Source organism: Equus caballus, chromosome 27 (assembly GCF_041296265.1).
Source record: "Equus caballus isolate H_3958 breed thoroughbred chromosome 27, TB-T2T, whole genome shotgun sequence".
Taxonomy (NCBI): Eukaryota; Metazoa; Chordata; class Mammalia; order Perissodactyla; family Equidae; genus Equus; species Equus caballus.
Window position 1 is genome coordinate 42,398,066 of NC_091710.1, and position 21,211 is coordinate 42,419,276.

Consider the following 21,211-nt stretch of genomic DNA (forward strand, 5'->3'; position numbering starts at 1 on the left):
TCATAACTGCAAAATATATTCAAGTAATATTCAAACATATCTGAATATGATGTCTCAATTGTTAATTGCCAGTCAGGTGTCCACCTTATATTAATGTTGACCAGATTCCACTGAGCCTTAATAGTAACTGTTTTTATTAATTATTAATAATGATGTATGGCAACTATATTTCTATAGCTCATACAATGAAGATGATGTATCACTCCAAATAAGAAAATGTTTTAAAGACAAGGTGATAGCCAGATCTGGAATTTCAATAAATGGTCTTTGGTTTTAAACAGGTTTTTTAAACATCTACAGATTGAAAAAGGACTTAAACTAATCAAATATAATTCTGGCCCTCACTGGCATTGGCAGTCAGGAAATCCACGATCCCAGTATGATTGTAAAAGCAAAAGGATTTCCCAAAAAGAAATTCTTCTTGCTGCTTCATACCTAAACTCTTCCAGCCTTGATTACTCAGACTTCTTGGGAAAGGTGATAAATTGTATAGTTATTCTAAACCGCTGCTGCACCAGGATATTGTGGCACAAAAAAATAGATGATTCATGATAGGTGGGTAGGTGGATGGAGGGATGGATAGGTGATAGGTTAAGTATATTCATCCTCTTTTAATGACATTTAATTCCTAAGAGCCTCTAGTCTCAAGGGCTCCAATAGTCTCAACGGTAACATATATTTAAGTGTCTACTTCCTCACTGTTTTGAAAAAATCTTGGAAAACTTGGAGGGTGTTTGTTTTCTCATTTCCTCTCCGGGTCATGTCTTCCTTTCGGTGCAATGTTGTAGAAATTACAGATGATGAATTTATAAAATTGAATGAAGTAGGAAAAAGGATGGAAAGTTAGTCCTTAAAGTTAAACTTTTAGATGAGGTTACCTGGGTTTCTCATTATTGGAAAGGGAAGTTATAAACAAGTAGAGAAGGCTAGAATGAGCATATGGTACTGGATTCGTCAAAGACATCATATGAGCTGATAGCTTAACATAGACACAGATGGATACATACAGAAATAGTCATATCTTGGTGAATACATGGGATAGTGTGCATACATCTAGCTCTGCCTGCTGTGAGAGGCCTAGAAACGGTGACACCTCGGTAGCAATGAACACACCCAGCTCTCAATCTTGGTTTTTAATACCATCCTCCAATAGCTGAAACCCGGGCTCCTGGAGAAATTGCTGATTCTAGGGCTGAGGCAGGGAAAATACACGATGAGCCTGGAGCATCTTTAGTGCCAGAAAGTAGGGAAATGCTCCAAAAACAAAAGGATGGGTGCATGTGAAAGGGACAGAGCAGTGAACCTAAAAGAGTTCCCAATGGCCCAACAACGTTGGATTATAATTCTATAAAATAGATTTCCATGAGTCCATACTGATATAAATGATTGAATAAATAAATGAGAGAGAAAAGGCTTTTCCTTACAAAAGAATTCCAAACACGTGTTAGATACTCCCCTCTCCAGGAAGTGGAGCTTAACCTCAGCCCACCCTGCCCTCTTGAGTGTGGGCTACCCATAATGACTTGCTTCCAAAGAGTAGAGTCTGGGAAGGGGGAAACAAAGGTAACTTTACAGTGGAGAAACCTGTCACACACTCCCTGGGCCAGGTAACTGTTATCATCAGTGACAGATCGTGTTGATAGCGTGCCCTCCGATAAGACGTGGTGAGAAGGGGGCTTCACCTCTGTGATATTCTTCCCTGAAGCCCATCACCCAAGTCCATCCATGAGCAAATCATCAGATAAACCCAGATCGGGGGACCTTCCACAGGATTTCTGGCCAGGACTCCTCACAGCTGTCAAGGTCTGAAAACAAGGAAAACCTGAGAAACTGTCACAGACCAGAGGTAGCTAAGGAGACAGGATGACTAAAGGTCGTGTGGTGACCTGGGTGGGATCCTGGAACAGAAAGAGGACATTAGTGGAAAAACTAGTGAAATCCGGATACAGTGTAGGGTTCAGGTAATGGTAATGCACCAACTTTGGTTTCTTGGTTGTGACTAATATACCAAAATAATGTAATGTTAACAACAGGGGAAACTGGGTGAAGGAATTCTCTGTACTATCTTTGCAATTTTCCTATAAATCTCAAGTTATTCTAAAATGTAAAATTTATTTTAAAAAAGAGAACTTGAGGCAACTTAAAACAAGTGGTGCCATGTCCACACCCGGGATCCAAACCCGTGAACCCTAGGCCACCAAAGCGGAACGTGTGAACTTAACCACTGGGCCACTGGGCCGGCCCCTGAAGCTAGTTTTAATCAGACAAGGAACAAAAAATCTCACAAAGTTCTCACAACCAATCCCTACTTAACTTTTTGTTCTGATTAACCAGTAAACTCAGTTCCTCTGTAAAACATATTCCCCATTGCACTGACCACTGGGAGGTCTTGTCAGGCTGTTCTCTAGAATGCTCGCTTACTTGGGCTTACATCAGTTTGAATTTTTTCCCACACCTATAAGGATTATTATAATATGTAATATAATTAAATATTATATAACTGGTGAAATATGAGTGAGAAGTGAGAGCTGTAATTTTTAACAAAACTAAATCAAATGCTTTCAAAATCCTCAAGTCGCTAAGAAAAATGCTTTCAAAGTAGGCAAGGATGACCCAACTGTGAAAGATGGGGAGAGAGAGTTCCACACTCAGACTGTTTCATTTTTAAATTCATACTCCATTTTAAAGAAACGTAGTCTGAAATTTGTATGCATATGGTTTATGCAAGAAAGACAACTCTAAACTCTCACGTTCAACCTCATTTAAAGAAATAGCTTCTGATCCTACATGAAAAGCTTGGGAAATAACTATATATTTACATGTTTTAAGTTAAAATGTATATGGTATGTTTCTATACTCTTATTAATTTCCACTGATTCTTTTTTAACTGACCGACTATAAGTCCCAGTAATACCAGATAAGAGAGCTCCCAGTGTATCTATTGTGCAACCTATTTCTTTCTTTAAGGAATATAAGGACAGTAGCTGGATATATAGTGTACCTTCAGGAAACGCATGCATTCTGCTTCTTTCTGTAGGCCATAGCTACTTGATAGATTTGACATATAATTTATCTAGTGTAGAAAGTTGAAACTCACCTTCTTATGGTAACTCAAGTTTGCCAAAATTTGTTACCATCCTACTCAAATTAATCTTTGTCCCCAAGAGGAGAAAAAATAGAGATAAAATGTTGATTTTACTAATAAAATAATAATTAAAACAAATGAATAACAGTGTAATGTATGATGTTAAGTTCTACTCAAACATATATCTGATATTCTATATTTTCCAGCTACTTTAAATAATGTGCATTTTTTAATAAAACACTGAATTTCAAAACTTTGACAGTTTCCCCAATCATTTAATAAATCATTACTATCCACTTATCTTATGCAGCTACAATTGATAATATAAATTTCTTACATGCTTAATCTTTTTTAAGAACTGAGTTACCAAAATACTTTGAGAGTTCCTTGTGAAAGTGTCATTAAGCACAGAAGTTACCTAGATCAATAGTGATATTTAGGATTTCATGAAATCTTCTCTCTTACCTAATGGAACTGAGAAATGGGTGTGCGATGACATTACTGTCTGTTACCTATAAGTTGTCTAAGAACATGGAGTGGAAACAAGCAGCCTTGTGGGTCTGCCTATGATTATTTCATAAAAGTTTGGGACCAGCTCAGTGGCATAGTGTTCGCACACTCCACTTCAGCCATCTGGGGTTCACTGGTTCAGATCCTGGGTGTGGACCTACACATCGCTCATCAAGCCATGCTGTGGCAGCATCGGACACAGAAGAACTAGACTGACTTACAACTAGGATATACAACTGTGTCGTGGAGCTTTGGGGAGAAAAGAAAAATAGGAAGATTGGCAACAGATGTTAGTTCAGGGCCAATCTTCCTCACCAAAAAAAGGTTGCCTTAAAAAAAAATTAAAAATTTTAGAAATTAAAAAAAATAAAAGGTTAACCCAGTTTTTCTGTTTGGTGTGGCTTTCATAGTCATTAGGACAGGAGGTCAACTTAAATTTGTGTTGTTACAGATTTTTGTCACTTCCTCTTCTGATTCTGTTTCTTTTCCCAAATGTCACCACAATTTGAGAGTGATGAGCAATTGAAGCATTTACTCAAGTATTTTACTCCCTGGCCCCTAGAAGTAAATCATTCCAGAGTGTGATTGTAAGTACAAAAGCATCAGCTCTTCTGTACAAATAAGCTTCTGTAAATCCAGAAAATAAATATACAGTCACTCAATAACACTCATATTCATTTCTCTTTGGATGTTGAGTGAATCCCCACAGGAAAGGTCCTGGTAGCCCAAACTGGGCAAAAAGACATTTCCACACAGTGGGAACAGGACAGACGAGGCAGGCAAATCCCACGTCCTGGCATTAAGATTTTGAACAAATCAGGGTTTCCGAGCCTATTTTATTTGCTTACAGAATACATGCTAAGTTGGAGAAAAATGAAATAAAAAACAACTAAGCGGTCCCATCCAGTGCCCCCCACAGTTTCTTGGGCAGTGAGAGACAGCCTGTCTTTTCTTGTACTTCTTTTTTCTCCTTTCACAGCATGACATTGTAAATTTACCACACCCAAAAGGAAGTGCATGGGGAAAAGCACTTTTGTTTTAAATAAACAGACCTAGCTGGAAGGGAAAAAAATCAAGAAAGAAAAAATAGAAAGCCACTGCCTGATTCAGTATTGTCTTTTGAGATCTCAGCAATAATTATAATATTCTTTCCTAAGTTTCCATCATATATGTAGAGATTATGCTTCTGGTTAATGTATGAACACTACTTTTTTTTTCACTACCATTAGACAACAGTAACGAAAGGAACAATAAACACAGGCCTTTGCACTTCTGCCCAGGATGCTGATTTAACCCTATTTTCATGAGCACCAGTAACTTTGTTCATTATGTCAGGAACTTCAGTGTTGAACCTCAGTTTTAGAAGAACTTTAAATAGTTATTCGTTATTTCAGTATTGGATTAGGCCAACCAATAAAAGTGCCAAAGGGGCCAATTAGAAACATCAGCAAATATGATTATATTAATAATAAAAAATAACAGAAACTTGGCCAAAAGTTACATGGAACGTGTAGACTTGTATTTTTACAACATAGTCAAGGGTACTGTGTCAGGACTAGGACTCAGCATATAGTTGTCCTCATGGCTAAGTTCACTGCAGCGAAAGGATACACGACAAGATCAGCAAGCAGAAAAGACACAGGTGGAGTCTGGAGAAATCTGTGCACAGGCTTATCGTTCTCTCTCTTCCATGAAGAAACACACCAGTGTGCTCCTTTCTCCAGGAGTGAAGAATGCAGGAACATGTGTGCGATGTTTCTGCCAAAGGAAGCCCATTACAGACTGAGCATCCAACGTTTTTATTGGGTACTGGTCATGTTGGTTTCCTCTGCCTGGCAACTACTAAAATACAGATTTCCCAGAGGAAAGCAGGTATTCAGCACACATCACATTGTTTGTACACACAATCTAAGCTCTAGTCTTATCAGGTGGGGACAGCTTAAATGTCAACTTCCCAGAAGCCAGCCAAGGACCAACCTTGCCAGCATGCCGTTCCCAAGATGGCAGCCTCAGGCCAGCTTTGCTAACTCTTCTCTGCACAGGTACGCGAGAACAACCCATAAAAGACACTAACATACTTAAACTCATTTTGCAGCAGTTTTACATTTAAATTACCTTTAGCTATTCCATAAAAAATTTACAAACATTTTTAGAGAATTGTATCACATGCCAAAGGTTTATATTTGTATGTAAAAAAGTAAAAAAGGAGGGATAATTTAGTAAGAATTATTATTTTGGAGGTTTTTGTGCAAACATCCAAATTTTTATGTGAATAAAATATCAAGCCAGCCCAGATGTGCATACTGTGTTGAGTGTATGATCAACACAGAGAGAAGCAAAAGGCACTTTCTTCTGGGATACCCTGGTGCAAAAGCTCCAAAGATCCTCCAAGGATGGAAGGTGGTTTTGCCAAAATCCAAACAGGCTGTTTGGATGTGGTTGGAGAAGTTTTTTTTTTTAATATCTGTGATTTGTTGAAGCAGCCCTATGCATGATTCTCAGATCTTTCTATTTCCATTTGCCTTGGAGCTAACAAGAGGATGTCGTTTTGCATGCCTCCAGGCCACAGAGGCCCCTCCACCCGAAGGTTCTGTGTGCTCCCAGCATTAGGCCTTTCCTCCAGCTTCACCAAGGACGGCAGGGCTTAGTCACTTTCCATTGTGGCAACTTTTCATACAAGCCTTCCTTCTCCTCCTCGCCGTCTTGAGCCCAGCTACTATCTCACTAGATCTTTTTTCACTTTGTCCCTCTTTGTCTAAGTGTACCTTTCAGCTTGTTTACGTGCAGGCTGTTCATATCTGAGACGAGCCACACCTCTAGCATGGCTGAGGCTCAGGTGTGTTCTCCGCAGCCCCCATAGCCTGCCTCCTCTCCCAGGTGCCCACCAGATCTCCTGATACCTTACTGACCACATTTGATAGTCAGATTTGTGCCCGTTGATCAGTATTATCCATTTAACATCATCTGTAATCTTTTACCAGAGAAGGAGGGTGAGGAAAGTCTAGTCCCCACGTTCTTTCTCATTTCTGAAGCCAAGTTCCCAAATGAAATGAAACCACTTTTTGCTTGATGAGGTCTGTGCATAATGGTAGATATTCTCTATTTCAGTATATAAAGGCCACCTTTACCTAAAAAAATTATGCCTAAAATTAAAATGATTTTTTAACATGTTAGTTGTACCATTAAAATACCTGCAAATTTAATCTAAATAGTTACCTATTTTACCTGTTACAGACAATACACAAATAGAAGTTGTAAATACAAACTCCTTTGTATTTATCACTAAAAGTTTCCTTTCTAAAACTTTCTTAAAGTTGCCTTTAATTTAATACATTTGATTTACCACTTAAAGTAGAAATTCATTTTTAAGTATCCCTAAATAAGTTTTTTCCTTTACAATTAGATTGTTCAGAACACAAGTTTAAAGGCCAAACTTGCCTGTAAAAGATTTAATACACATACTTCAAAACAGAACTACCCAGTTAAAAGTACAACAGTGATGGAGGGATAATCGTCTTTTCAACAAATGGTGCTGGGACAACTGGGTATCCGCACGCAAAATAATTCATTTGGACCCCTCTCTCACACTGTATACAAAAAATAACTCAAAATGGACCAAAGACCTAAATGTAAGAGCTAAAACTATAAAACTCTTAGAAGAAAACAGAAGTAAATCTTTGTGACTTTGGATTAGGCAATGGTTTTTCTTAGACATGACACCTAAACCACAAACAAGAAAAGGAAAAATAGAAAAGTTGAACTTCAGTTCCTATAACACAATAGCAAAAGAAAGAAAGAACCCAATTAAAAAATGGGCAAAGGACCTGAATGGACATTTCTCCAAATAAGCCTGACATCTGGCCGAAAGGTATGTGGTGATGGTTTCATGGGTGTATATTTATCTCCAACCTCATCAAGTTGTATACATTAATTATGTACAGCTTTTCAATCACACCTCAACAAAGTGTTTTTTTAAAAAGAAACAAATCAGAATAAAACATTTGAGAATATTTTTTAAAAAAATGGACTTCATCAAAATAAAAAAATGGAGGGGTCAAAGAAACTATCAAGAAAGTGAAAAGACTCTACAGAATGGGAGAAAACATTTGCAAACTATATACCTGATAAGAATCTAGTAGTCAGAATATATAGAGAACTCTTACAACTCAACAATAAAAAGACAAATAACCCAACTACAAGATAGGCAAAGGATTTGAATAGCCATTTCTCCAAAGGAAAAAAAACCCAAATGGCCAATAAGCACATGAAGAGATGCTCAACATCATTTTTCATTAAGGAAATGCAAATCAAAACCATGAGATACCATTTCACATCCACTAGGATGGCTATTATCATAAAGATGATCAAGGGGCTGGCCGGGTGGCCCAGTGCTTAAGATCGCACATTCTGCTTCGGCAGCCCGGGGTTCCCGGTTCAGAGCCCGGGTGCGGACTATGCACCACTTATCAAGCCACGTTGTGGCAGGCATCCCACATATATAAAGCAGAGGAAGATGGGCAAGGATGTTAGGTCAGGGCTAATCTTCCTCAAAAAAAAAAAAGTTAAAAAGAACAACAAGATGGGTGTGGGTGGGGACGTGGAACCCTTGTGTGTTGCCGATGGAAGGTACAATGGCACAGCCACTTTGAAAAACAGTTTGGCAATTTCTCAAAATCTTAAACATAGAATTACCACATGACCCAGCAATTCCACTCCTAGGCATATACCCAAGAGAACTGAAAACCTATGTCCACAAAAACACTAGTACATGAAAACTACCAGCATTATTCATCATCACCAAAAGCTGGAAACAACCCAAATGTCTTTCAAATGATGAACAGATTTTTTTTAATGTGGTGTATTCATATAATGAAATATTATTCAGCCATTAAAAGGAATGCCATACCGATACATATGAAAACATGCATGAACCTTATAAACGTTATGCTAAGTGAAAGAAGCCAGACACAAAAGGCCACATATTGTATGCTTCCATCTATATGGAATATCCAGAATAGGAAATCCATAAAGACAGAAAGTAGGTTAGTGATTGTCAGGAGCTGAAGGGAAGGAAAGAATGGGGAGTGACTGCTAATGTCTACAGGGTTTCTATGGGAGTGATGAAAATGTTCCGGAATTAGATATTGGTGATGTTGCACAATCTTGTGCAATTAACACTCAGAGCAGCTGCAGATGGCACAGTAACTAGTAAAGAGCCTCTAGAAGGGGCAGCATCAATGCCCACGACTCCTGTCCTTCCCTTTAAAAGCGTAGATTTCTTTCAGATTTTATATCAATTAATTTCTATTATAGAATTTTCTAAATTCACTGCCTGTTATGCAAACAATTGTCACGTTTCAAATGATGATTCTATATCTAATCCCAAGATTTGGCAGAAATAAAGACACACTCTTGCTTTTTAAAATGTTCTCTTAGTTCTCATTTTCTGAAATTAGAAAGTACTACATTTTGTTTTAGCCTCTTATAGGATTCCTGCTATTTAAGAAAATCACATTAGCTTTGCTTTGTGGAGAACAGTGGAGAATAATGATGAAGTGCACAGGTGCTAGGGCCATCCCAGCGGGACCACCTCCTAGCCCTGTGACCTGAGGCAAGTTACTTCACTTCCTCACTGTGACTCAGTTTCCTTATACGTTAAATGGGCCCCATAATAGCCCCCATTTCATAAAGTTTTGTAGGAGTTAGTGCCTGTAAAGCGCTTAGAACAAAGAAAATATCTGGCATTTAGTAAAAGCTCAATAAGTCTTCGTTTTCTAGACTTTCTTCAAGTCTTTTAAGCCACAGCAACAAAAACCATGTGCAGCATTGTAAGCACAGAATGCAGCTGGAGTTTAAAGAAGGTATTGTTTTCTGATTTTTTCATTCCCAATGACCTTCCTGAATATGGCAAGTTTTTCCTTAGCCTTTTCGGATACAGCAGCACACTGGGTTAATGTCTTCAGTGAAATAAACACTTCTCTAGCCAGTTTCTGAGTCAACTGATCGTGCTATCTACATCATCCTATTTGGATTGCTTTACTTCTAAATACTTTACGAAACATGCTTCACCCGAAAGCTCACTGGAAACTTTTATATTCACTAAAGCAACCATAAGATTTTGGGAATCATATAATCGAAGAATTTTACATATATAGGACAGACATTTTGAAATCCTCTAGTTCAAACTAAGTATAGTCCAAACTGCAGATAAGGCAATTGACTATCTTAAAAAGATTAAATGACTTCCAAAAATCAGATACTTCAGTGATTTTTTTCCCCCTAATATACTGAATTATCTCCCTTTTCTACACTTCATTCTCATTAATGAAACAATTTACTGTGCGAATTAGTATCATCTAATTGTATAAATGCAGCTTGCCAATCACACTAAAGGTCTCTTGAATTCTTCTCTTCACCACCAATCAGGAACCTTTGCTGGAAGCTGGTTCCTGATTGGTGAAAGGCCCTGTAACAGTAGAATGCCAAGGAGTAAACAAAAACACATAGCAACAACTGAGTTTGCTGTCTCACTACCCTCAGCCTAGGCCAACCTGGACTCCTTCATCCCAAATGAGGTGGCCTCCACATTTTATATGAAGGCTCTGATTTTCCATTCAACTGTGATCCATCTTATAACATGGCAATCCAATACAGATGGGAAGATAAAACTGAACAACACAGCTAAAATAAAGTGTATTCCCAGGTAAAATAGACACATGCTTTAATTTGAAATGGATTAGTCTGATGAGCATCAGTTACAAGGCAACAGGAAGGTACTTGTGCACAGGAACCGTATCTATGGGCAGTGGCACCAGTTCCTACTAGTGCTACCAGCTGTGGCTAGGTAACACGACCCATTGCAGCATTGGATCTCATCGCCAGAGAGGACTTGCCAACAGCTCTCACCATTAATCCCAATGCTGTGGAAACAGCCATGGAGGATGGCTGTGCTTCAAATAGTTATGGAGGGTCCTGGTTTCCTAAGAAAGAACATTCACATCCCAGAGCTGACGGTTTGGTGTCCTATCCCTAGGCAATACGGGGAGGTTGCTTTTTCTAAGGACTGCCACGTGGGAATGGAGTCTCTTTTTGCATTTTTCTGGAGGAAGATATTTCTACAATCTTATTTTTCATTCTTGTTTACAGAATACACCTTGTGGAAACAGGATGAAGTTGACCAGTGAAAACTTGCCCAAGAACCCCTTTTATACCTCCCTGTCCCAGTATGCTGCTAAGAACCCAAAATTCTTCCAGTGGAGAAAGGAAAAGACTGGTACAAATTCTGACAGTACTTTCACTAACAGTTAATTTCGTACCCCAGAGCAAAAGAAACAAGCAGTATGACTCTTACTGCTTCAAAGAAGTGGTGAACTTCACAGTCCTATCTATCTTTTCTCTAAGAATCTGTGAAATTGCTACCTAACTTACTTGGTAGCAAATTAGCAGGGAGCAGTCTCATAATTAGATCCTGACTCTACTCTCAGGACTTTAGGACACCCTTCTGGAAAAGAGAAGCCAGATGTCACTTCTATTAAGAGAACAATGCCATGTTTTACTTGAAACTGGCATTTAAAGATACCATTTTTTTCTATAGAATTAAAAAAATTAAATTGGGGATGGTTAGCTCATTTGGTTAGAGTAGTTCTAATTAAGGCTCAGATTAAGAATTTCACTCACTCACAGGACAGCCTTGCACACAGACTCCATTGCTAGAACTCTGCCTGGTGGTGAACAGCATTAGTTTGAATGCCATTCAATAAATATTCCTTGATTATACAAGCACGATTTTAGGTATTGTGATAACGGGTTGGGGTTTTTTTTCTGTTTTTCCTTTTTTTTTTTTAGGTAACACTTTTTCCTTGAGCTAAGGAGGCCAGTTTTAGGAAGAACTAGGAAGGGAACTGGTATTAACAGTGTCAGATGAACTCTATATAGTTTATTACTTCAAGAGAGAAAACTCACATCATACGGTTGAAGATGGAATTCTTTTCCTTTCTTTAATCAGATCATTACAGCCATGCTAATTTGGTGGATAGAGCATTGCAACTCTTGAAGGAAAGAATAAGAAGAGGGGACGCTATGGCCTATTTCCTACGAGGTCAACTATATTTTGAAGAGGTATAATGTTTTTGTTTCTTTGTTTTCATTTCCCATAATGCTGTTGTTGGATCCTCATAGCAAAATTTCCTGTAGAGTTGCTTACAGTGTTATATCAGGGAAATTCTGTCACTTTCCATATATTGTGGGTGTGGCTTTAAGTATGATACACTGGTAGCAGCTTAAGGAGATACCTGACCTTGCTCCATAAAAGTCATTCTAATGATGTCATTTATAGGAGTCATTTTGGTACAAAATTCATTTTATACTATAAATTAAAAGTCTACTTTTTATATTTTTGCCCAAAATATTGAATATCATTTATAAAATATTGTCATATTAATAACAATTGCAGACCTTGATTCTTATCTAGTACTTAAAGGTAGTTTTACATGTTCCTCTGTAGAATGAGGAGGGAGCTGTCCTCTTCTCCATGTTGTACTGAGGCACCTGTGAGGTAGGTCAAGGAGGAACCGTGCGAACCATCACTCCAACTTCAGTAACGTAGCCTCGAGTCTTCAGTGAACCCCAGGGGAAGATGTGAAAAGGGACCACCCTGTCCCCAGACCCTCACCATCCACTGACTATTTGGGCATCTATTCACCTATACCCCGCTAACTCTCTAATCTTTTGATGGCTCCTTCATTCATCCTGGCAACAAATATTTCTTGAGGACTCATCAGGCACCCATCACTGGGACAGCACAGCATAATGGTTACGGGAATGAACTCTCAGCTTTGGGCATAGGTTCAGATAAGGTTGTATTGCTTCTTGACCTAGATGTCAAAGGAGAAGTCTGGGTTGAAGGTATATATTCAAGATTTTGCAGCACGTATATGGTATTTAAAATCATGAAAACTAAAAGGACTTTGTCTTCCTCTGTATAGAATATTCTAACTTTTCCAGCACTCTCACATCTACGCCAAACATTAGCCAGAAAGGAGAATGAGTCTTAACAACGTAGTCTTTTACTCATTGTTATGTGTTCTTTAAAATAAATATTTTTAGTGTTTTAGTGAGTTTTTATTAATTTTATCAATTTGTAGACTAGCTATAGTTTATGAAAAGAGAAATTCAATTGTTTGTGGTTTCCAAAAGCTGTTTTCCTCTGGCCTGCTCTTCCTAGTAATGACCTTCCAATTCAGTAAGAGACTCTCTTTCCACCATTACAAATGACTCATTCTTTACGGCATTTTCCATGGTGGATTAAGCTACAAGCCCTATGTTAGTCCCTTACACCTTAGCATATTTGTTATCAGATCATCTAACTGCTGAGCCTTAAATCAATGACACATAATATGTAGGTCTTTTTAGGAAGTACGGGTGAAAGATAATTTAGACATGTTTTTCCATGTCTTCTCCCTAGCTGGAAACCTGCAAAACTGGAAGACATGAGCCATAATAATAGTGGATATCTAATAATAGTGGATATCCTGATATTCATATTTTCTCTAAGACCTTAGCCCCAGCTCTGAAGTTTCTCAGACTCCGAGAGTGGCAGGTGATGTAGCAGGCTGCACTGAGCAGAGAGCTAGGCTAGCATTTCGAAAGCAGATTCACAACAGCCAAGAGTCAGAGTCAAAGCCAAACAGAATCTCCCCCAGACTCCTCCTCGTCACTTCCCTCAGCGGCCATTTTTAGGTCTATTTAATTGATTTCATAGTGTGTTGACTGTTGTTAATAACTTACTTGCAAATTCTATAGATGTGTTGCTGTCTTTTGTTGTTCTATTTGGTGCTACCAGCTCAGATTTAGATGAGAATTAAATATTTGGGATTACTTTAAGGTAATAATAAAATAATTCAATATTTCCTGGGGGCTCATAGGGATGGTATGAAGAAGCTTTAGAACAGTTCGAAGAAATCAAGGAAAAGGATCATCAAGCAACTTACCAGCTAGGAGTAATGTATTATGATGGGCTGGGGACGACTCCAGACGCTGTAAGTGATTGTTTTCTTCACCATGCTTAAGATTTCACCGTTCACGGATTCTTTGATACAATTAAAATTATTTCTATTTTAATAATATATTTCTATCCTTATATTTCAATAATATCTAAACTTTTAGCATTTTAAAGGATAGCAGTAGTCATTTTCACATTATGTGAAAAACAAAATTTTTTTGCCCCCCTCCTTGCTACCATTAGCTGTCAATAACATTTCTGTTTTAAAATGTTTTCCTTTATTTTTAAAAGTTTATTCCAAAGCTACATGAACATGGAGAAAAGTTAGAAAATAAGCAAAAACAGGGTCACTCCAAATTCTACTAACAAATATAAACATTATTATTTTAAAGTATATTCTTTCGTGTCACCCTATGCAAAAAAATTATATATGTATTTGTATATATATTGTATATAAATTATATGTATGTGTATTTGTATATATATACACACATACATATATATACACAAATATATATACACACACACGTACATACACTTTTTCAATATAGGACCATACTATATATACTGTGTTGTAATATCTTTTCTTTCACCTAGCAATGTATTCTGAATGTTCTCCCTTGTCAATAAATATAATCTGCATTATCATTTTAATACCTGCATAATAATCTAGTGTATATCAATAATATTTCTAGGCCTCATTTATTTTGACATGTTTGAAGATAAAAGAATAAACTATGAAATTGAGGGATCAATATTATAGTTCTCTATTCTTTATGATTTTTATTTTTTAGTTCTTATTTTTGGCCTCATCTTACAAAGAAATTTCATACATTATCAAATAAAAATTGGGAATTTATTTTTAAAATTTTCAAAGATATTTAGAAATTCATTTCTCTGTGTTCACTAGCAAAGGTGTCCTATCCATTATGGTCTATTAAAAATTCCAAAATGTGAAAAGCTCATAAGCTTTCAAATCTTGGTTTCACCACTTATTAAGAGTATGATCTTGGGAAAATTACTTACTATTTCTGAACATCTACCATTTTCCCCACTCCCTTGGCTATGGCAGACCTTAATAATTGATCACGGTCCCCTTTCTAGCTGAGTCCAGACAGAGCCTCAGAATTCTTGTCAATACAAAGCTTTAAGGATACACTGCCAATTCAATCCACTGGAGTCAGCTTACAAAATAAAGCCCATTAACCTTACTCGCATAGTTGTTAATGAGACTGAACGACAACATATAAAAATACCTAACACAGGCACATGTAGTAAGCATCCAGTGTTTTCTCCCCTGACTTTCTCTTGTATAAAGCTAACAGATGGGGACTATACGTTTAATTCCTAAAATTCTTAATTTTTACTCTTTTATAACCATAGCATCCTATGATGAAATGAATGAACGATTTAAAAACTTAATGTTTGCATTAAACACAAGATACTTTATTTTAACCTATTCATAGCTTTACCTGTTAAAAGTTTAGTGACATGTGCAATCCATGACTACATTGCCCTTACTTGCTGCAAATTTAACAGTTGACCACGCGCTCCATGAAACACCCTCCTCTCTCAGTGTCTAGGGTGTCTTTGTTTCATCTGATTCTTTCTCATACTTGACACACCTCTTCTTACCATCTTCAATGTGTTTGTAATACAGTTCTCTCTGTTGGCCTCTTCACAGCCATTCCTCAGTCCCCTGTTCTAGATGCTTCTCTTCTAAATCTTGAAGTGTGTCAGAACCTAGGCCTCAGCCCCTTCTGCCTCCGTGGCCCCCTCTCTCCTTGAGTAAAGCTTATCTGGTCCCACGACTAACATTACTTATACTTTTAAAAGACTCCCAGATTGACGTCTTCATACCAGAACCTCATGCTGAGACCCATAGAGCCAACTGCCTGTCTCCCTCGCTGTTTAATATGCATCTTGCTGTCTGATTCCACCTCTAGTTCTACAAGTCTAAACACACACACACATCCTCCTGTTGAAGGCAGTGGAGTTTCTTTGTGCATAGTACCATTCACAGGGATTGCAGCCCTCCCTGGAACTGCCTCGAAGGACGCAAAAGCAGCTGGAAAAGCCATTTCTATTTTTAGCACTGTGAGCACCTCCTATATAACCCATGAGGTATGTGCTTACTCTGTGACCTTTCTGACCGTGGTTTACTTGGATTCTCTGTATTATTCACTCACTCTTTCATTCCACAAACATTTATGAGTCAGAAACAGTCCTTAGAGGCTGGAGAAGCACAGAAAAATAGGAAAAGGAATTTGGAGTCTGAGAAAGACTATAAGTGTCCTGGATTGAAATAGACACATGTGCCAGACACAAAGGTGTGGTCACAGGAGTTTTCACAGAGCAGCTGACACCAGCTGAATCAGATAACATAAGAACAGCACATAAAGGAAGGAATGACATTTACACAGAGGGAAGGACAGGAGCAAAGCTGGGAAACTCCTTCAGTGGCCTAGATTCCTCAGCTGTCTTTGCACATTTTAGTATACTGACTGAAATAATCTTGAAACTATTACCCCTTAACTGTGCTGTATATAAATTGGCAGCTAGGCGCTTGAAAGTCTTATGTATAGAAACCTGGACTAGAACAGTAATCTTAATACCAATTGTCCATCCATTTAACCACAGTCTTTGAGGCAGGTGCCATCTAATGTCTCTGACAATTATATCTTATGATATATACTAAATAATTAAAGTCATAAATGTAAATTAATATACTAATTTTATGAATCTTTTATGATCTTCAAATAGTAAAGCACATTTTAGGGGACAGTATTAAAATCCATTCTAGAAAATATTTTAAAACAAGATTAATCACAAGTAAGATAAATAGTTAAAGGCTGTAAGATTACTATGCTTATTATTTCACTGATTTACTCTGACATTTAAGTCTCAGGCAAAAAAAAAAAATCGGTCTCAAGTGATTCAGAATCTCCATGTTTGTTTTGCCTACAAATGCAGATGAAACTGAAAGTATCATAATTATTTTATTCAGTTGGTTTGCTTGGCCTGCTAGATTTTTAGGAGTCTCTTATTTTTATATCAATCTTAAGTCATTAAAAACTCAATGTGGTTCTTAAAAAAAATTGCCAAAAAAGTCTCAACACTTTTTCAGATATTTACTTTATCACCATGCTACTTGCTTCGTTAGTATTTATCTAGCTTTATTATAATGAGAGATTACAGATAGTGGGCTGCCAAAATTAATTGGGAATTAGATGGGTAGAGGGGGACCAAGAAAGATATTATGAGGGATGCAGTTATTTTTTCATGAAATAAGCTGAAACCAGAGCATGTTCATTACCAAGACACGTTTGCCATGAGACCTCCTAGGTCTCTCTCTCTGAGAATTGTTTTTGAAATATTGATTTTATAGTTATTTCTGCTTTCTAACTCAATGGTCCCCTATTTACATTTAAATGGTTTCATGGCTATACCATCACACAAATTATAGGATTATTTAACATGGAATATAGAAATAGGTCCTTGGAAAATGGTAATAATAGTAGGACAATATTCACAACTATACCCTTTAAAAATCTTTAAAATATCCACAATATAACCAGAAAGAATTGCAAAAACAGGGAAAAAATCAACAATTTAAATTTACTGAAGAAATAATAAATCCCCCAAAGCAATTTGGGATCAGTGGAAAATATTTTATGCACAAAAATAAAGTAAAGCATAAAGCCATAAAGAAGTATTTAATTTCTGACAGGGCCTGACCAGAAGAAATGCAATAGGAATTTAGATGACAATTGAACTCTAGTCTCAAAAAGTTAAGAAAACACATTTCGTCAATCAAATATGAGAAGATTGGGGAGAAACTGTAATGTAACACAACTTAAAATCGTGAAATCTTATCTTTAAAAATTTTACTTTTAAAAAGTAAAAGGAACATTGAAGACATTTACCAAAATTAACAATTATTCCCTAATACCATTTAATACCCAGTTTATATTCAAAATTCCCAATTTGTCCCAAAATTCTCTTTCAAGCCAGGATCCAGTCAGAGAGCACCCACTGCATTCAACTGTAATGTCTGCAAATTTCTTTTAGTCTAGATCAGTTCTTTCCCTCACCTTTCTTTTTTTCCATAATATCGCCTTTATTAGAAGTGACACTTCTGTGGTGCTTATGCTGAACTACTTCTTTTGCAGAGCACACTGAGATATTTAGGGATGAACTGAGTCAGTATTTGCTTCTCTGCAGATAACTTCAAACAAGTCGGAAAAACCCAGATGAACCAAATACAGCAAAATATTATTACTGAAAATCCATATGGTAGTTATGCAAATTTTTATTGTATTTTTTCTACTTTCCTGCATGCTTGAAAATTTTTATATAAAAAGTAAAAAAAAAAACTCAAGGAAACTCATAATTAGTGCAACCATGAGACAAATGTAAATTGTCTAAATTCTCCTGTTAAAACAGAGTAAATATGTACTTTACTTCAGAAAATGACATAGAAAAAATTTTTAAATGTCTCAACAAAGATGTTAAGAAAGTATGCATAGAAACACACATTGAAACTTAACGAGAAGTGACAATTATTTAGTAATAAGCTCTGTTCAATATGAAAAACATAATACAGAGCCTATATGAGCCAAATATCACATCAAACTACATAAAGGAAATGTGCTAAAAAAACAAATTGACAAAAATATTAATTAAATTCAACTTTAATTTCTGTATATGTTAGATAATTTTCACTATATGATAGGTAAATTTTATAAACTATGAAGCATCCACACAATAAAATTCTTAACATGAAATGTTAAGACTCCTTGATTGAGTTACGAAATTTGAACATTTTTACTATGCAGGTATGTTTAAGCACAAAGAAAATCACAATAAAACCTCACCCCCCAAAAAAAATAAGTTGTATGTGAAAACTCTATTCATTTCTTAAGATTTAAATAAAATGTATACAGTTTTCCCTTATGAAACCAATTTCGTGGGTTGTCAAAGAGCTTCAAAATTAACCCAAATATCTTTGGGTGGCTTATGATCTCACGATCACCTGTGCTTTTCCTCTTCTTGCCAAATTTCTAACTCTCTACTCTCCATCTCTGTGGCTGTTCCTTTATCTCTGCCCTACATAGGTCACAGCCTATTCTCCTTGACGATCTCATAAAACAAGGATTTTTGCTTGTAGCATTGCTTCTGCTAAATGTAGGGGTCTCAGAGAAGACCACACTAGACCCCACAGGGTGAGCAACTTTATCAGTCATTTCTATTGCCCTCCATTGAGGACTTCTCACTGGCTGCACTACCTCACATGATTCGTCACAAACTTGCCGAGTACTCTTCCAACCCCCCTTTCCCCCCCCCCTTTTTTTTTGAGGAAGATGAGCCCTGAGCTAACTACTGCCAATCTTCCTCTTTTTGCTGAGGAAGACTGGCCCTGAGCTAACACCCTTTCCCCTTTCTGTGTCTTTTCCCTCTACTCTCTCCTTTTATGATGCAAAAATAAGCGTATCCCATTTTCTCACACAAAGTAGTTTAGTCAACTCTTCATTTGCCTTCCTTTCACTCAGGCCTTTGCTCAAATGGTACTTCCCCTGAGAGGTTTTCTGTGGCCATATTATCAAAATAGCCCCCTTCATTTTCTTCACACACTTAATGATCACCTCAGTTATTTGTTACCTGTTTAATTTTTCTCCCTAAGTGGAATATAAGCTGCACAAAATTAGGGGGTTTTATCTCTCTCTTCATTGCTGAATTCCTCAGGAACTTACAACAGCATCACACCCACAGTAGCCACTAAGCATGTTTATTGATTGACCTTGTGGCCCCTTGCTGACAACACTGTTATCAAGATATCCCCCCAAGGGGCTTTTTCAAAGAACTTTCCTAGAGAAAGATCATCTCTCTCTAAGAAAAATTATGGTGGCAGCTGTTAAGATAAAATATTTGCCTTTGTTATAAACAAAATATATTAAAAAAATAAAATGTAATAACCAAATAAGATTTAGCCCAGAAATTTAATAATTCAGCATAAGGAAATCTATGGATATAATATACCACTTTAATAACTTGAATAAAAGGAACCATATGATGGTTTCAGTATGTACTGAAAAGGCATTTCATAAAACAATACTTATTCATAATAAAAACCTTTTTAAAAAAACAGTACTAGGAAATATGTTTCCTGAAAATTTAGGAGTAGCCATTTAAAGTTAAGAACCCAAACTAGAGATAGTCCTTTCACAAGCAGAAACAAAATATTTTCCACTGTATACCTAAAATTAATATAGTATTTTATGTCAATTATAATTCAATTAAAAAAAAGAAAAGAAATATTTTCTACTGCTCACATTTCCCTACTAGTATGGTCTCCTGAATGTCTTTCAAATATGTCTCCAGCCCTTGATTGCCACTCCCTCTGTTTTAGTTGAGGCTCACAGCACCCCCTGACCTGGGGTATAGCAAAAGCACATCCTCTAACTTCTGCTCTTGTCCCAAATTCATCATTCTTACTGCCACCAAAGCCATCTTTCCAAAATACAGATCTGATCATGTCCTATCCGTCTTTAGAAACTTCCAAAGACTTCCATGTTGAAGATCAAAAGAAAGGGGCCTAACGTGGACTGTTCCCATGGACAGCCAGCTAGTAGACCACCAAGAGGCCATATAAAGTAACATTTACTTGGTAATTTCTTTAGTTTCCAAGCCAATAAGTGCCATTCCAAACCGTCACCCAAGCCCCAAGTTTGCTGTCTCTGCCTGATTGCTGCCAACAGTGGGGGCTTCACCAGGCATCATGAGGCCAACCCACTGTGACTATATCTGAACTTGACACCAGAGTTCCATTTGGAACCTTGACTTCACTTGGTCTCACCAAGCCTCAGAGCTCTTTCATCCTTGGCCACCACACAAGATGCATGCCTCTCTAATCATCTGTTTTCTCGCATATTCTTGACTCCATATTGCTTTGTGTTTCCTCTCCCTCTCTCACTGCTGCCCTCCCTCCTAAACCTTCCAGCTGGCAGATAAAGTCCCCCCAATCCTCAGCCTTTTCTCAGACTACTTCCTTCACTTCTTTGCCTTATCAGAAATTTGGCTGTCCCACAAGCAGCCCTCTTTAGTTGAGAGCTCTCCTTCCAACATTGCAGTGTACCATGGTGTTCAACGGAAGAGCCAGCATTATTTTCATTCCCCAATTCACTTTCCAACTATTATCTGTCCTCCGCCCAAGGCACACAGTACTTACTCTGAAGTTCATACCAACGCATTGCTTTCCTAGTTCTCTCAATTTCCTGGTCATTGAGCATTCCCTGACATTAACATGAAGACTTTGGCTCTAGGATTACAGTTTTCCTCCCTGTGTCATTCCATCATTTTATCTGACATTTGAACTAAGAACTGAGCAACAAGAAGCAGCAACCATGTATAGGTCGAGGGGAATCACATTCCAGGCAGAGGAAATAACTAGTGCTAATGCCTGAGGAACAGAAAGAAGAATAATATGGCTGGAGTGTAGTCAAACCAGTGAGACAGGGGTAAACTACGGCCAACAGTTTGGATTGTATTTGGATTGCAGTGTAGACACTACAAGGGAGTGAAAATAATACGATTTGCATTTAAAAAAAATCATTTTG

At 37.3% G+C, this 21,211-nt stretch overlaps 2 protein-coding genes across 13 annotated transcripts in view; one reads left to right on the plus strand and one right to left on the minus strand.

The window, feature by feature from the left end:
- The window catches only part of LRP2BP (LRP2 binding protein), a 42,007-nt gene that overhangs the window by 3,426 nt on the left and 17,370 nt on the right, over positions 1 to 21,211 (plus strand). For 4 of the 11 annotated variants that reach the window (XR_011433311.1, XR_011433310.1, XM_070253166.1 and 1 more), the window contains exons 2-4: positions 10,742 to 10,868; positions 11,601 to 11,713; positions 13,519 to 13,632. Coding sequence is in view for 6 of the 11 variants with exons in the window: in XM_070253166.1 (XP_070109267.1) it covers positions 10,763 to 10,868; positions 11,601 to 11,713; positions 13,519 to 13,632 (333 nt within the window). In the remaining 5 variants the exon portion in view is untranslated. Of the gene's footprint in view, positions 1 to 10,068; positions 10,299 to 10,741; positions 10,869 to 11,600; positions 11,714 to 13,518; positions 13,633 to 21,211 lie in introns of those variants that run through there. The other 7 variants (XR_011433312.1, XM_070253169.1, XM_070253170.1 and 4 more) reach the window with 5 other exon arrangements.
- The window catches only part of SNX25 (sorting nexin 25), a 165,387-nt gene continuing 149,209 nt past the window's right edge, over positions 5,034 to 21,211 (minus strand). For both annotated transcript variants that reach the window (XM_023630939.2, XM_023630937.2), the window contains one exon: positions 5,034 to 5,353. In XM_023630939.2, coding sequence (XP_023486707.1) covers positions 5,267 to 5,353 — 87 coding nt within the window. In that variant the 3' untranslated portion in view covers positions 5,034 to 5,266. The remainder of the gene's footprint in view (positions 5,354 to 21,211) is intronic.